Below are 17,371 nucleotides of genomic sequence, written 5' to 3' on the forward strand. Positions count from 1 at the left end.
GAGGGCGCCCTGAGTCATAGGATGTGTGGCGAAAGTAGATTACATGATCACATATAAAACAGGAGCCAATCACTTTCCATGGACAACGGTCCCATTACGCCGGCACGAGCCGTGTGGTTCTGAGTGCATCCACCTGCATCCGAGAATGAGAAAGAAACGCTCATTAATTAGACAAAACTCCACAGTCAGTTCTGTTTAGAGGCAGTTATGAAGATGTTGAATGATTAATAAATAAAAATATATTCTACTTATTTTTTTAGAATATCATTGAATTGTCTGCTGGACTGTGTTGAAATAGTGACCGGAGAGATGGAGTCACAATTGTTGGTATTCCCACAGCATGATTCTGCCACCATATTTCACTGTAGGGATGGTGTTTTTGGGGTGATGAGCTTTGTTGGTTTGGTGCCAGACATAGCGTTTACCTTGGTGGCCACAAAGTTCGATTTTTGTCTTTTCTGACCACAGCATCTTCCTCGTTCTTTTCGGGGAGTCTCCACTTGTCTTTCGGCAAACTCCAAACGAGCCTTACAATTTTCATAAGTTAGGACTTTTTTTCTGGCCACTCTTCCATAAAGCCCTTCTCTATGGAGTGTACGGCTTATCGTGGTTGTATGGACAGATACTCCAGTCTCTGCTTGGGATCTCGGCACCTTCTTCAGGGTTACCTTTGGTCTCTGTGGAGACTCTCGGGTGCATGCCCTCCTCACCAGGCTGAGAGATTTGGTAGGTGGCCCTCTCTTGGCAGGTTTATTGTGGCACCATGTTCTCTCCATTTGATAATGGATTTGATGGTGCTCCGGGGGATCATCAGAGACTGGGATATTTTTTATAACCCACCTCTGACTTGTTTGGAGATGTCCTTGGTCTTCATGGTGGTGTTCGGAGACCTCCTTGGTCTTCTTGTTTGGTTAGTGGTGCCTCTTGTTAATGGAGTGCAGCCTCTGTGGCCTTTCAGAGAAGGTAAAGTGTATATACTGACAGCCATGTGACACTTATTGCACACAGGGGGATCGTCCTGTCACTAAGCATGGGACTTTTAGGGACTTCATAGCAAGAGGAGTGATTACTTATGCACATGCCACAAATTTAATTTATACCAATATTTTTCTCACTTCACCAACTTAAGACTATTTAGTGCTGATGGATCACACACAAATCCTAATACAGAAATATTTACACACAGGTTGTAATAGGTAAAAAGCCAAAGGGGGAAGGTGGGGGTATGAATACTTTTGCAAGCCATTACACACCGAGTGTTACATATTATTTATCTTACTGCGATAATGTTCTATTGTTATTTCCTTGTATTGTCCGTTCTCCAATCATCTATTGCTCTCGTCTATGGCACTTACCTGACCGTGCTGCTTTTACCTCTTCACCTGAATCCTTTTTTTTTTTTTTATCTATTTTTAGTAATTTTTTAATATAAGTAACTTTCGATCCCTGTCCTACTGTATATTCTTTAGTTGTATTCTTCAGTGCAGGATATATTTGCTGTACATACATCCTACCCATGTTGTAAGCGTGATGCCCGGACTATGCCCGTTGCTATAGATTAAGTAGGTTTCTGTACAGGGCAACACGTCCTATCCACGTGCAGTATATCCGTAGAGCACACATCCTACCGTACATGCCCATATCATGCACATACACCGTATAGTCCGCACATCATTTTCTTCTAAGGTTTCCTTTTGTTGGCTTCAGCCATCGCAGCAATAAAAACTCACCGCTTGCAGAAGTCTGCACACCCCCAGCTTCTCCAGGACGGCCCTTTGCATTCAGTCCAGGCAGTATAATCAGAGCACAGACCGGCGCTGGGAACTTAATTCACCTTTATTGAGTAGTTTGTGTAAGGACTACACACTTGGCTTCTTGTTATTTTGTGTCGCGTTTTACATTCACAAACAGTTTTATCACTTCACAGATTTAACAGCTTTTCCGACCATCGTCTATAAAACGGGTTATTCGGATCTCGGAGGATTCGTTTTCAAGTTTTAATTTCTTTTATATTATTATGTTAACCACAAATTCTAATTATTTTACAAAAAAAAAAAAAAAAAAGGCAGCACAAGTGAAAGCTGGAGCAGGGAATGCATCGCCGTAAAAACTAGTAAGAAAACAATGCAAAAGAAACAAAACAAAAAACAAAACCTAGGTGTGAGTAACCCAAAGGCAGCGTGCCGCTTCCGAAATAAATTACAATCCTCCTTTTAGTATTTAAATATCTTCTTTCATAACTACGGTATTTACACATCCAGTTCAGAGCAGCAAATTGCCAGAAGAGGTGGAATCGAACAGCGCGCGTCGAGTGTCGCACCGAAACTAATAAATAAGCATCTACCGTCAGATTTAGTGCAGTAATGTACCGTCTACAGTCGAAGAGCCGCCAGCCACATTTCACTTATGTCCGCCGTCACAACCATTTTTTTGCCTATTACTCCAATGCATCTAAACTGAAGTCGCCGTTTTGGGTACGCAGCTCCTATGCAAACCGCTGCGTCTCCATAGTTACAGACTACAGACAAACAACGTGTAGTCTGGTCCTGCTTTCCCTTGCTTTTTCTTCTTGGTAATGAAAGTGTTGGACAAAACTACTGTAAGCATGGAGACACATAGGAGCTGTATACACAAAACGAGAGATTTTTTTTTTTTAGCCATATCAATTTATTTATTTTAGATGCATTGTTTATCCTTGTAAAAAGTTAATGGCCACACCTCCTGTTCAGTAATGTCCCTAAGACAACACTTCCTGTCCAATGCATTGCACAAGGGACTGGTGTAAAATACTGACCAAAAACTGACTGTGTGAACGTGGCCTTAGCCAGGAAAAGTGACAGGAAGGGAAATTCGCCCAAGGGTCGGAAAAAGGGCGTTAACGAGCTGAAAAGGAAATCTGCAGCTCCTCCTGTCCTGCATGGGACTCAACTAATGTCATTACTGTCAAGAGTAAACTGTTGGGAGCCTGTGACAAGGAGTGTTGTCATAGGGGCACGGCAGGTTTATGGTCTCAGGAGGCATCAGATAATGCAGGTTGGCTGCTCGGACTCGACAAGAGGAAGACTTTTTTTTTTTCTCGCTAGGAACAGACGGAAATGACTTAGAAAAGGCGAATAAAAATATGGCGACTACAAAGGAATAAAATTATACTTCTCTGATAGAATCAGCTTTACAATTGGTAAAAAATAAAATAATATTCTAGGAGGAAATAAAAAAAAGGCAGGAATGAAGGAGAAGTGCGAACTGGAGACCTCTCTGGTATAATTGTGTCTTTGTAGGAGGTCCGTGCGACGGGTGATGCAGTGTGTCCATCGAGTTCAATCAGCGTGGAGAGTATGTGGGACCGCCCCGACCGGGACCAGTCCACGGGACCGCCCCGACCGGGACCAGTCCACGGGACCGCCCCGACCGGGACCAGTCCACGGGACCGCCACGACCGGGACCAGTCTCTAAGACCACCCCGACCGGGACCAGTCTATGGGACCACCCCACCCCGACCGGGACCAGTCTGTAAGACTACCCGACGGGGACTAGTATATAGGACCGCCACTACTGGGACCAGTCTATGGGACCACCCCGACCGGGACCAGTCTGTAAGACTACCCGACCGGGACTAGTATATAAAGGACCGCCACTACCGGGACCAGTCTATGGGACCGCCCCGACCGGAACCAGTCTATGGGACCGCCGCCGGGACTAGTATATAGGACCGCCACTACTGGGACCAGTCTATGGAACCCCCCCGACCGGGACCAGTCTATAGGACCGCCACCGGGAACAGTCTATGGGACCCCGACCGGACCAGTCCATGCAAATCTGAACCGGCAAGTTCACCAATCCGTTCTCAGAAGGCCAGTGAAGAAATCATGCTTTGGAGCCAGAAATCTAGAGTCCGCCTTGTGTCTCCTTCCATTGAAGTTGATGGACTTGGCACACGTGAAGATGAAATCTCCTGCAGGACACCGGGACGGCCGCCATCCACAGGGCCCAAATCCTTCTATATCAAAGTTCAGAGTGTACAAAAATTTCATAGAAAAAATATTTTTATTTTTTTTTTTCAACCATCCGCTACTCAGTCGGGAATGTGACAAGGAGCCGTGAGGCCGCCCACGTCTCCGAGGCAGGGACCTAAAGCAACGGTGATTTTATAAAAATCTTCCCGCTCTTGGCAAGAACCTATTATTCTCGGACATAAGAAGGACCGTCCATGTGTCTCGGTCACAAGTCGGTGACTTTATTCTCCACGGCGGCGGCAATCTGCTGCAGTCTGTATCCGAGCTGCATCTTTTGGGCTGTGGAGTCTTCTTCCAGTGCTGTAATAATCTGCCAGGAAGAAAAGGAGCCGATTACTGATCTTACAGGGCGTCTCTAACGTGGGGCGTCTCTAACGTGGGGCGTCTCTAACGTGAGTCATCTCATGAATTGACAGGTAGTAAAACTAATGTAAAAAGTACAAACTCGAGTAATGAGCGCTTGCGCTTATCACAAGTAGTTTGCTAAAAATCAGAAATTTTGCTGTACTCACCTTCCCCAGGTCCACCGCATGTCCCTGCTGCTCCTGGTATCTGGAATCAGTGAGCTTAGTGGCTTTGCCCATGAAGACGAATGCCCCTTCAGAGCCAATGAGCTTACCGACTGGCTGCTGCGCTGTCGTGCATGGTGTCAGCGCCGCAGCAAATCCCAGAGGATACTTACTTTTGGACCCAAGGAAGGTGAGTACAGCGCAGTTTATTATTTAGCAAATTGTAGCTAGGGCCAAACATTGTCTGAAAGCGGACAGCTCCTTTAGGTGCGTTGTCTTTGTTCTCACCGCCGATATCTGAAGAGATCGGGTTATAAAATTAGCGTTGCCTGCAGCCACCACTAGATGGAGCTCAATGCATCCAAATTATAAGTTCAAGTTAATCATAAATCAGCATTGAGTGAGCTCCCCCTAGTGGCAGCTGCAGGTATTCAGATTCCAATAATTTTACTGCCTTTGCTGCAGATTTGGAGCTGTGTGTCGGCACAGTTTGAAATATATTAGAAAAAATGAGGAATTAAAAGGGAGATAAGTTTAGCACACGTAGAAATAAATGCAGCATCTAATATAAAGTGAAGCTTTTACAAAACATGACTGATATAAATAGAGGTTCTCAGTGTCTGAGACATGTGATGGCCCATGGGGGATGAGATTTCTCTGGACCACTAACATCAGTGTATAACCCTCATGGCCACGTTTATAGTCCGTGGCCGCTGGACCAGATCCCTGCGAACCTCCTCCAATGTATCTCTTCTCTTAATAGGTCTGGCGAGATGTCAAGTGTGCAGAATCTATAATTATATATATATATATATATATATATATATATATATATATATATATATATATATATATATATAATCTCAAAATCCCAAAAGAATATATATATATAAAAAAAAAAAAAAAAAAATATTATATATATATATATATATATATATATATATATATATATATATATATATATATATATATATATATAATAAAAAAAGAAGATCAGCTTCTGGATAAATAGGAGGAAGAGACAGAAATTTGCATCCCATAAAGTAATGGCTGTTGACAAATACGGCATTTATAACTCTCTGCTGCCACCTGGTGGTGGAAAGCTCCAATAACATAATACACTAATGTACAGGGTGGCTCACCTGGTCATAGTACTTATTAATATACTTGTAGAGTTCATGAAGAGCCACCAGTGAATTAAGATCACCTGAGTAATTCTAAAAATGGAGAAAAAAAAATGCAAAATTGAGATAAAACGTTCCTATTAGACCGTGTACAGTAGTAAAAATATTGTTTGATATATTATATCAATCCACTGATCTGTGATTCTTGATAAAACTCCTCTTGCATACCTTAGATGTGGCGACAGTACTACCTGAGACTTTTTGACCTTCCGTGAAACAATGATTCTTGCTCATTTACTGGAATTTACTATTATATGTGTATCGTAGAAATTCTGCATATTTTACTTATAGTCTATACAACCTGTTGATATATTTACCAAGGATAGACTATGAATGCAGCTATACCAGGTATAAGAAAACATTGCCTATCAATTTACTGCTAATCCTGGCGCAGGCAGCCATGTGAATCAGCTTCATTCTAGCAGATTTTTCAGCCTTGATAAATTATATTATTTTGGCCACCACTAGGGGGAGCTAATAGCATACAGATGAATACAGATAGCAATGAAAGCAAATGTGTATGAAGTGAGCTCCCCCTGGTGGCAGATACTGGAAGTTTCTGTAAAGCCCCTTTCATTACTTCAGTGCTGAGTACCCCACTAAAAAATGAAAGATCGAACAATCCTATAACAGAAAAACCTCCACTATATAGCATGTGCATGAGATAAATGGACCGTACCCTGGACAGCTCTGCCAACGCGGAATTCATCTCCTGGTCACTGGCGGAGATGGTCTGCCGGATATCAGCATAGTATCTGGAATAGGAGACACTTTTATAGCTCAGTGATCAATGGCAAGAAGATAGCAGGGGGGGGGGCATGTGATGATCCGCCAGCTCACCTCTCCACCATCTGCTTGTACCGCGGGATGTCCCGGGCGTACAGCAACTTGTTTATGGGGGAATCCTGCAGGAAAAAATAGAACGATTCTGAGACTAAGTGAATATTGAGCCATGAGTTCAGCTCCGGAGTTCTTCACTTACCCGGCCTAGCTTATGATCAGCAAGGGTGCAAGAATCCATGAAGGTCTGAGCAATCACAGACAGCACGGCGTCCACATTATCCGAGGTCTGCACATCAAACACAAACTGCGGGTTCTTGATTATGTTGATCCAGAACCTTAAAGGCAAACTGAAAAAAAAAAAAAGTTTTCAGTTTCTCAAAGTTTAGCACTTGCATAGAACTCATTTCTGTCTGCCACCACTAGAGGGAGCCCACTGCATTCTGTTTCTGTTGAGCTCAATGTGCATTAGTGCTGGGAGCTCCCTCTAGTGGTGGCTGCAGATATCATTCCCCTCTATGCAGGGGATTTGGAGCTTTGTATCAGAAAAAAAATAATACATTAAAATAATAAGTGCAGACCTTTAAAATGACCCAGTGTTAAAGAGGGGAGATTTAGTGTAGGTTTCATTCTATTTCATTGTTTAGATTTTTACCTGTTGGTTTTCCAGATGTGAATGGTCTCTGGGTCATTGATTCCATAGTGCGTCGCCTGGTCATCTAGCAAATCAAAGAAATACTTGACGGCGAGCGGCACAGGACGGCTGGTGCTGAGTATAACCTGGAAGAGGTCATCCACAAACTTCTGGAGAGTGCCCTGTGGAGCGATAAAACCAGCATCTAGTATAGGGAACCCAACACCGCGTCCTGCCATGGAGCGTCATCCGCCTTTTCACGTATTTGGTGTTAAAATTCATTTTTACAATTAGGTTTTTATTAAACATTTTGCACCGTTTGCCTTCTAAAGCCTTTGTGTTCCGCCGGCTGTGAAATGAGTTAACTGAGAAACGGTCAGTGAGCTTCTATTGGTGGGACTCTTGGGATACATTCTAAACGGTTGTCTTTTTTTTTTTCTGAGCTTCTATCAGCTGATTTATGGTCACAGACCAAATATATAAGTTTAAGGTGCGGGGAATCAAAATCTGTAAAAGCCAAACGGCGCGCAACACTTAATTAAAACCAATTGCAAAAAAAAAAAAAGATTTTTTTGGGGGGGGTTGAAAATACATACATTTAAAAAAAAAAAAAAATTATTCCCAAAAGGTGGAGAACGCCTTTAAGAATCAGCAACCTGCTGCACTCCTGCTGTTGAGAGACTACAACACCCAGCATGCCCTGGCAGCTGTAGGCTGAGCATTCTGTTGGCTGCACATTGCGGACCCTTATTCTAGAACCTGGAGGTCTGATTATATGAGATCTCCCCCTTTATTTTTACCTTCATGGACAGGAGACGCGTCAGGTAGATTTCGGGGATGGCTTTCGCCCGCTCCCTGTCGCGTAAACTCCCTCTTCTGTGCTTTGGTAACTCTGGCTCTTCTGTGGGTTTTACGAGGTGCCACAGTTTGATCCCCCCTTCGTCAGCATCCTCCAACATGGGGGTCTCTGAAAACGGAAAGGCTACATTACAGATAAGAGCCCGTCGTATGATCAATATATCGGGCAGTACGGAGGCTCGGAGGTCGGCGCCGGTGCCCTGCAGCGCTGGGGATGGACCCAACCAAGGGAAAAAAAAACACAAAATGTCAAACAGACTGAGATATACGGAGGGGTTCCAAGTGTTTATATATGGACATTATATCGGGGGGTCCTCCATCATTATTACATGTGTCAAGACTCCGGTCATATAATGATGGCCGTGTGTCCGACTATGGACCAACAGGATGATGCTTGCAGAAAATAAATAAATAAATGAAATAATAAAAACTTTAAATTTTTCTTTTTCTACTGGATTCGGTTTTTTCTGCATTTATTATATACAGTAGTTAATTTTACTAAGGGCGCCATAACACAATTTCAGCGAGTTTGTCCACCCATCTAATATGTTTAATAATGTTCCGTGTCGGCGAGAGAGCGGAAGGATCGGGCATGTTGGGTTTCAATATGCCCAGTTTAATAATTTAGAGATAACTGGGAAGTTAGGCACGCTCAGCTGAGGCGAGCGTGCGTGTGTACGGAGACTGCAGTCGGGAGGGATAGTTGTGGCCAAAGAAGGTGTAAAACTATAAAGTCCAAGCTAGATGAAGTCACTCACTCTCTCCTGGGATATAATCGTGGTTCTCCGGGTGGATGTGTTTGCTCAGTCGAGGAACCAACGCTACAGTCGCGGCATCGGGAACCTAGAATCGAAAGGGAAGAAGACTTCAGGCTCGATTCATCATTTCCCTTTTTTTTTTTTCTTTTCGTATTGGTTGATTTTTTTTTTTTTTTTGCACCACAATGGCAAACGCGGTTCATGACTTTGCGCAAAATCAAAAATGGCGTTTCATTTTTGCCTTTTACCCAATCTTGCAACTTTTTCCAGTAAAATATAGCAAAAGTTTGGGCAAAAATGCCAGACCTGCATGAAATACCTCCAGGGTGTGCAGAGGACATTTGCGTAAAAAGTTTTGTGACTTAAAAGTTGCAATTCATTTTATCGGCAGCAAGTATCTGAAAATCTAAAAGTGCCTGCAATGGTCAACATAAAACAACAATAAAAGGCAAAAAAAAAAAAAAAAAAATATAGAATAGACTTAAAAAAATTTTTTTTTTTTTTTTAAAAAAAAAAAAGGCGCAAATGAAAAACAGAACAGAAACACCAAAAACCATACAAAAAAAAGGCACAAATACAATAATGAATGGGGCCCTTAGTTCCCAATCTCTGGTTTTCCAAAGTCATAACTCCCAAGACCATTGACATTGGTCTAATGTCTGCGTGAGGCCGATCAATGGGCTCAGCGCTGGAAAAACCGAAGATCAAAAGACCCTTCACACCCCTGTTGGCTGCCACTTTGTTGGATTCGTTGACCTTCCCGCCCCTCTTGGCAGCCACTTTGTTGGGTTCATTGGCATTCGTAGTGCCGTCGATTCTGCTCATCTCTTCCAATAATCCCGTAGGTCTGCACCTTGTAATGCTGCAGGGTGTTTATCCTCTTCCACGACCCCTGAACCACCGAGGTCAGATCTTCATCAGAGAGGATGAGGTGTCCGGCCAGACCCGATCTCCATTCTACCGCGAATATAAGAGTAGACAATTAGGACCGGAGACATTTCTGGAGCCTACAAGTCAAGCAGATGTTCTAGGTCAAGCAGATGTCGGACTTACCTAGGTCAAGGCTTTCCGGGCAAGGACGAAGACAGCAGGGAGTCCCTTTATAAACCTGGTCCAGGATCTTCTCTTTGACTTGGGTAATGGTATCACAGTCCAGTAACTTCACGGGGACTCCTTGGCCTTCATCTTCTACAGCGCTCCCGGTGGTGGGTTGTGTAATTGCATTCAGCGTCTACAAAAAGCCTCATTATGATAAACTAATTTAGGGGAGGCTAAAAGTTTTAACACCCCGGGTGACTTCTGTCCTCACCAAGGTCTTGTACTCCACGTCGTCCCTCAGCAGGCGGTTATCATTCAACGTGTACTTGGCTTTCCCGGTCACACAATCTACAGGACCTTTGTCCACTTGGTGTTTGATACCTCGGAATAACATATAGAGCGGTTCTCCTGCCGAATCCTTAATGGGGGGAGATAAGTCACATACATTGACACTAATTTTGGCACTTTTTTCCTTGCGTCCCTGCACTTAGCCTTTTCCAATTTCTCAGACGTACCCTCACAAAAGAGTAAAGGCAGATGGACATCCAGTTGGTCAGCAGCTTCTCAACAACAGTTTCCGTCCTAGAAATAGAAACCATTATATAATGACCTTATTGCCTTAGCTTTGGGGGTATTGCCTCTCATTACGGGGCCCTGCGGGCAATGCATTATGGGAAAGGAGAAAACGGTGTCTCCAGTGCCACCTATTGGAGGTAGATACCCTGCAAGTTATTGCCTTACCATTTGAAAAGGAATCCTCCCCAGGTCAAAAGTGTCCACTTATTTTATTCCTGCTGATCCCCGGAGTATTCGGGTTTTGTTTTTTTGTAAATCCGCCATATGGTTCCAAAGATAAGGGGCTTTTAGTGCTAATTTTATGGCTCACAGGATCCTCAGGGGCGTGTCTATAGGCAGCGCTGCATAATTACTCTGTAAGCCACGCCCCCTTAGCAAAGACCATAAAAATTGCCACTAAATAAAAAGGCCCATATCTTGCCAGATTCACTCAACGCTACTTTGCTGAAGTAGAAGACCCCAACTGTCTCTGAACGGCCACACTCCTCACCTCCTCAACATCAACTTGGGGTTCTTGGCGACATATTGTTCTACGAGGTCGTTGAGAAGGGTCTTCAAGATATCCGTGAAATATTCCAGCTTCCCATGAAGAGAGACGGTAAGGAGAGACGCCACGTAAGCGCGGTCGCGGGCCGAGAAGGTGCGCTGACTCTCCAGAGTGTGGATAAACTGACGGAGGAGCACAATGGTGAGAAGACGACATATAGTGAATGCGCCCAACTGAAGGAACTCATCGTCTTCATACCTTGGTGAGGAACAGCTTGCTGTTGAGAAGGTTCGATAGTTGTACCAAACCCTGCTCCACCGTCTGTCTCCGACCCTCTGGGACGTCCAGGTCTCTGTGCAACGGAGATTCCCGGTGACCGGGGAAAAATATCCTCTCTGCGTAAGACTTGTAATCCAGGAAGGGGATCCCGGTGCCAACAAGATCACTGGTGAGATCCATCATCTCTGTCATTAGATCTGTGAGAGCCAAAGAAAAGAGATCAATAAACTTACATGAGGACGGTGCCATGTACTGTATATAGAGGTGTTATCAGTCATTGTACAGGAGGAGGAGGTGAGCTGTGACATCTATAGTGAATGGTGGATCCTGTATTATCTACTGTATATAGAGGTGTTATCAGTCAGTCATTGTACAGGAGGAGGAGGTGAGCTATGATGTCACCTATTGCGAATGGTGGATCCTGTGTTATCTACTGTATATAGAGGTGTGATCAGTCATTGTACAGGAGGAGGAGGTGAGCTGTGACATCACCTACTGTGAATGGTGGATCCTGTGTTATCTACTGTATATAGAGGTGTTATCAGTCATTGTACAGGAGGAGGAGGTGAGCTGTGACATCACCTACTGTGAATGGTGGATCCTGCGTTATCTACTGCATATAGAGGTGTTAATTAGTCATTGTACAGGAGGGGGAGGAGGTGAGCTGTGACATCCCCTATTGTGCATAGTGGATCCTGTGTTATCAGTATATAAGCATGCTGCCTGTGATCTCTAGGGAATATGTTGTGTCAGCTTACTATGAGGCCGTCAGTAAATCCTACAAGATTTCAGGGTGTTTTCAAACATAATTATTAAAAGAAACAACAAAATCTTTTTGAGAAACTATGTAAAAGACAAAACTATTAGACAAGTCATTTCCTCATGACCCATTCCCTTTAACGCTTCCAATTATTCCGCCAACAATAGGACGCAGACAGAAGTCACCTGTGAATTCCTTCTTGCAGCGATCTCTCACACTAGTTTCCAAGTTTTCCAGCTGAATCTGAACTTTCTTGTAATCCCTCAGCGCTTGTTTGCTTTTCCTCCTGAGAATCAGAGTGAACACGGACAAGGAAAATTAGGTCAAACACATGTGAGCTCCCCCTACTGGTGGCTGCAGGAGGGACAATTTTAGAACTCTGACTATGCAGAGGATTTGGAGCAGTGTATCAGAAGAAACATGACCTCTGGCAACTAAGAAAACATGGAGAGTAATTGGCACAGAATTCACCATCTACTTAGTAGAGCGGATGGTAGACGGTCACTATACGTCTTTTGCTGGACCTCTCTATTGGGGGGTTGGATCTGACCTACCTGTATATTAGGACAATGATGAGAACGATCAGAGCCACAAATGAAGCCCCAACTCCCAAGCTGATCTGCGCCTCCAGCGGGAACGTGAGCTGACTCTCCGTGTCATACTGGACCTTCCCGAGGACCAGATCGACTCCTCCAATCTGCACCTGGAGGAAAGATCACCGAATGCGAGTCACATCTTTATGGGAAATATACATTTTGTGCATATGATTGGGGTCTTATCCTGTACCGATGCGACGTTACAGCATGTGTTACAGTCTAGAGCTGCATTAACGATGCCACAGGCTTCAGAGCTGAAATCTCCCATCGGCTGTATAGTGTATAATTTTGTGATTTGCACTATAGGAAATGTAGGAATTTAATAGGGGTCATTGGCGATGAGGTTCCCACATCCGGCACCCCCACTGGTCAGATCCTATTCTCTTGAATAGCTTAGACCCCCGATGTCTATGGGGTCCGGTCATGGCGATATCTAGTCCCACCTGGAAACAGAAATGAGTGCAGCTCCTTACTGTAAACTCAGGCAGGGAGTCCACGCCTTCTCTCTTGGATGGGTAACGGGGGGTCGGTTGCTTTTCGGGGGGTTCACAATACAGGTGGTTACTTGTGAGGGTCTTCACTGTGCAAACCCCATCCCCGATCATTGCAATCATCTCTTCTTTGGTAATAGCCAGGTCCAGATTCTCCCCCTAGTAATAAAGCAAGGGGTCAGGTCTGTCCAGATGACTCGTCTCCCACCAAAGTGCACACAAGACCCCCTGCTATGAGCGGGAAATTCAACCACCTAACCACTGCCGTCAGCGCCCGGCAGGGTCCCGTTCCCTAGACAAATTCAGGTCCATAAATGTATGACATGGTAACATCCCTTTAATAAAAATAATCCCTTTAAGTGTTGTCCACCTTTAGAGGCATCTTTTTTATCTAAATATATGTATTTCAGGCTAAAAATCATAAGGCGTCATTAAAAATGTAGCACCGTTTGCCTTCTGCACTAACTATTGCTGGCTGCAGAATGAGTTAACTGAGAGTCTTGTCAGTGAGCTCGCTAACATGATCTGACGGGGAGATCATAACTCTTTTTTCCTGTCTGTCTCCGAGCTCCTCTCAGCTGATTTAGGACCATCAAAGATGAATGTGCAAAAATCAAAAAACATAAAAGCCAAAAGATGCAAAAGTTTAAATGAAAGCGAACTGCAAAAACCATTTCTAGCCCCAATCACAAGTATTTAAGTAAAAAAAAATTCCGCTGAGAGGTGGACATCCCCTTTAAGTGATGCACTGTGAATACTGGAAATGTTACATTTCCTGACCTTGTCCGCTAGGTTGTGATGCCACATGAATCTCCTCTATGGATCCAACCTACTATGTCTTGCTCTTGCCTCCATTCTCTGCCCTGATATTTTGCTACAATGTATCAGCCTGGAGTCCAGTCTAGGTCAGAGAGAATTATCTAAACTGGATACAATTGTAGCAAACCCTCAGCTGTGAATAACATTTAGGTCAGAACATATTTTAAGGGTCTTTAACGTAGGACGTTACAATTCACTGACTTGTAGCAAAGATCCAGGAAATAGTGAGAAACTACAATACCATTATTTAAATAGACCTTGAACCGTCCTTTTAAATGTCTGGAAGTCTCCTACCTCCACGGAGATCACACTGCCGGGCTTGTGCCGATACGGTTTGGCTGGATCCTCGGCATTCAGATGTCGGAGCACCGGGTCAGGCACATATACAAAAGGGGCCGAGTTTATGACCGTGAAATTAAAGTGAAGGTTATCCAGGATGAATTCTATGTCGACGCGGGCGTTCCAGTGTAAAGGGTTAATGGCCGGCGTCTTACAAAGCAGCAGGAAAGATGAATTCACCTGGCAAAGCTCCTCAAACTGCAGAGAAGTAAGACAGTGGATGAACAAAAACGCCCCGCAAGGCTAAGCACAACAATAATATTAAAGGGGTACTCCCACCTAAAGAAGTGATGGCATACGACTGGGATATGTTAATTGTAGGGGGATTGAATTTAAGGACCTGAAAATGATCAGACAGAAGCCCCTATGGTGGTTCCTTTCTATATCAAAGGCTATATAATCAACGACACAGGTAATTCTAACACAGCTTGATTTAAAGGGGACTTTTCACTTTGCCATAAATATATATATTTGTTACCTGGTGTAAACGCCGCTATTCTCCTGAATCCGGTGATGTTTTTCTTTTGTTCCTGTGCCTTCCTGTTCCTGAGGTATGGCCCTCTCTTCCTGGCGTAAAAGTGAAGCGGTCTTCATGAAGTGGGCGTGGTTCCCATGACAACGCCCACAAAGAACAGCCGAGGGCCACGCCCACTTAGCTTAAAAGCCAAGATTTAAATACAGAGAAGAATGGTCCATATCTCAGGAACGGAGAGGCGCAGGAACAAAAGAAAAACATCGCCGGATTCAGGAGGACAGTGGCATTTACACCAGGGTAAAACAAAAATTACATATTTATGACAGTTTTTTTTTTTTAAATAAATGTGACAGTGTTCCAGCAGATAGAGGAGAGGCCTCTTTATTCAGAGGATTATGGGGCCCCGAAACAAAATCATTTGCAATCACTTCCTAAAATAAATGTGCCCCTTTAAATATGGTTGCAAGGAAAATAAATATTGACTATATAGCCCCACCTGCTGGACAGTGCAGAGCGAACCCTCCGGGCAATCTGTGTCCGGCACTATACGTCGCTTCCTCCCAAGACTTCGCCTTCGTCTCCTTTCCATTGGGGACACAGTAACTCTGATTTTTGGGGCTTGTACCACATCCAGATTCTGTCCGTACACCAGAATCACACGTCCTCCGCTACGGTAGAGAGTGTACAAATCAGTGGCTGTGATATGGAGTTCCCCTTTAATTCAAGCACATTCTTAAAAAGCCTTTGGTACCTGAAGAAGCTCTTGGCAGGGCTGGCAGAGGTGATGTTTGGGTCTTCGGTGTATGAGAAGAAAGCATCGGGGAAGCTAAAAGTCTGCTCTCCGTACCAGACGGTCACTCGGAGGTCTGACGTGGCATTGATGGATCCGGTCAGACATTGCAGCTGGTTTTCCTGAATCTTCGAGGAACTTTGAAAAAAAAGAAAACAAGAATAAAAAGTATATATAAAAAAACAATTATTTCCATCCTATAATATCAGCAAACACCTCTCCTGAAATACTCTGTGCTGATGGTGGTGATGGACCACTCCGCCGCGGCCAATTAGAAAGTATTCAGGCTTCTCCCACTCCCACAGACATACACGTGACTTACATGTAACAGGGAATATCTCCGACGAAAACCCGGGTATCACTGGGCCGCCCCGTGAGAAGTTTGGATCCCGTAATAGCCAATCGGGTTCCTCCAGATTTCGGCCCTCGAGACGGAAAGAAAGAAAACAGAACGGGATTCTGAAAAAAAAAAATGAAAAAGAAAAAAAATAAATTGTTTTTGTAATATGATCTACAGTTTATTTAATTTTTTAAATGGAATGTCCAGGATTATAAAAACATTTCTTCCAACAACAGCGCCACCCCCTGTCTGCAGGTTGTGTGTGGTAATGTAGCTTTGCATCAATCACTTGCAGCGGAGCTGCAATACCAGACATAATCAGTAGACATGGGTGATGCTATTTTTTTGAGTAACAAATCCTGGACATCCCCTTTAATCGGCGTTGTACATAGAAATCATGGTCACCTATAGTATCATATAAGCCTTTGAGTTGGGGATGCATAGCAAAGCAACATCACCCCTATGCCCAGTGTTCGCCCACTACTAGTCTGGGCCCATGAGTTGGGGTGGTGGCGGGGAAGCGGTAGTGAACGGCCATGCCTCATGCACACATACACCCACTTTTATAAGTGTGGGGATGTGGCGCCCCCAGGAGCATGCGCCACAGTGGCATTGCCTTCCTCCAGGGAGGGTGATGTCATGCTTGGAAGCAAGGAAGGGTCTCTCTAACAGTTAATCATTTACATGCAACACGTTCCCACTTTAGGCCAGCAGAGGGAGCTCTGAACCATGATTGGGGGAGGAGCACGCTCTGAGGGCCAGGAAGGGAAATAGTTAGTGTGAGGAGGGCAACGAGTGCAGACGTGTGGAAAGAAGCTGGGAGGTTGAGCCGAGGAAAGAGAGCGCCCTCCCGGTGATAGCGCATGATCTGGAGCCTGGTCTCCACGGTTGTATGGATACTGAAGGTCCTGCAACAGAAACCAGAGGAATAGGAAGCTGTAAATGCTCTATTCCCAACTAAGACTCGGAGGCACAACAGCGACGGGTGAGCCAAGAGAGATAGAGGGCCACAGCTGTCTGCCATACGAGGTAGTTCTAAGAGACAATAAGAAGGAGGAATTTCAGTGTAACTCTGTACTGCATGTGCCTCAAGCCAGTGCTAGGAAGGAGACTACACAACCCATCTGATAGAGAGATCCCTGAGTTGCTTCCAGGCTAGCCTGCTCCTGTGCCATCTGTAACCAGGACCCTGGACTGCATTTGCCAAGGGAAAGAAACTGCACCCTGTTGTGTCCTTGCCTCCTTCCTGCAACCTCCTCAGCACTGCTACATCTCTTTGCCAAACACTGCACCCTCTTCCTAAACATTCTGCTACTCTGCCCTGGGACCAACAGCCCTACCTGTGGAGGGCTACAACATCATTGCTACACCACACCATCTGTCCCAGAGGATCTGCATCCAGCGTCGGCTTAACAACTCCCTTGCCGAACACCACAGGTGACATCACGAATCACTTATAAACTTTATTCACAACTCAACACCTTTTACATGGGCGCCCAGGGCCACGGACCGGGTCACCGCTGCTGTGACAATCCCCTCTGAGAGACCGGCCCGGTACCGAGTACCCCACAGCCCTGGGAGGGCGACCCATTTTTGACGTCACAAACAGGATTACGGAGCCCGGTATCCCCGGGTCCTGTGTGCC

The 17,371-nt window shown here is 44.7% G+C and overlaps 1 protein-coding gene across 3 annotated transcripts in view; it reads right to left on the reverse strand.

The window, feature by feature from the left end:
• Positions 1 to 1,817: 1,817 nt before the first annotated feature.
• Positions 1,818 to 17,371, reverse strand: part of PLXNB1 (plexin B1) — a 133,546-nt gene continuing 117,992 nt past the window's right edge. For 2 of the 3 annotated variants that reach the window (XM_073569683.1, XM_073569682.1), the window contains 21 exons: positions 15,709 to 15,845; positions 15,348 to 15,524; positions 15,093 to 15,264; positions 14,077 to 14,319; positions 12,946 to 13,122; positions 12,431 to 12,579; positions 12,062 to 12,162; positions 11,096 to 11,313; positions 10,841 to 11,019; positions 10,290 to 10,356; positions 10,046 to 10,192; positions 9,790 to 9,967; positions 9,590 to 9,693; positions 8,737 to 8,821; positions 7,921 to 8,102; positions 7,142 to 7,302; positions 6,689 to 6,836; positions 6,547 to 6,611; positions 6,386 to 6,461; positions 5,665 to 5,739; positions 1,818 to 4,323 (listed from right to left, as the gene is read on the reverse strand). In XM_073569683.1, coding sequence (XP_073425784.1) covers positions 4,219 to 4,323; positions 5,665 to 5,739; positions 6,386 to 6,461; positions 6,547 to 6,611; positions 6,689 to 6,836; positions 7,142 to 7,302; positions 7,921 to 8,102; positions 8,737 to 8,821; positions 9,590 to 9,693; positions 9,790 to 9,967; positions 10,046 to 10,192; positions 10,290 to 10,356; positions 10,841 to 11,019; positions 11,096 to 11,313; positions 12,062 to 12,162; positions 12,431 to 12,579; positions 12,946 to 13,122; positions 14,077 to 14,319; positions 15,093 to 15,264; positions 15,348 to 15,524; positions 15,709 to 15,845 — 2,946 coding nt within the window. In that variant the 3' untranslated portion in view covers positions 1,818 to 4,218. The remainder of the gene's footprint in view (positions 4,324 to 5,664; positions 5,740 to 6,385; positions 6,462 to 6,546; positions 6,612 to 6,688; positions 6,837 to 7,141; positions 7,303 to 7,920; positions 8,103 to 8,736; positions 8,822 to 9,589; positions 9,694 to 9,789; positions 9,968 to 10,045; positions 10,193 to 10,289; positions 10,357 to 10,840; positions 11,020 to 11,095; positions 11,314 to 12,061; positions 12,163 to 12,430; positions 12,580 to 12,945; positions 13,123 to 14,076; positions 14,320 to 15,092; positions 15,265 to 15,347; positions 15,525 to 15,708; positions 15,846 to 17,371) is intronic. The other variant, XM_073569684.1, reaches the window with a different exon arrangement.

Source organism: Dendrobates tinctorius, unplaced genomic scaffold (genome assembly GCF_039654945.1).
Source record: "Dendrobates tinctorius isolate UK_male_01 unplaced genomic scaffold, ASM3965494v1 ptg000027l, whole genome shotgun sequence".
NCBI lineage: Eukaryota > Metazoa > Chordata > Amphibia > Anura > Dendrobatidae > Dendrobates > Dendrobates tinctorius.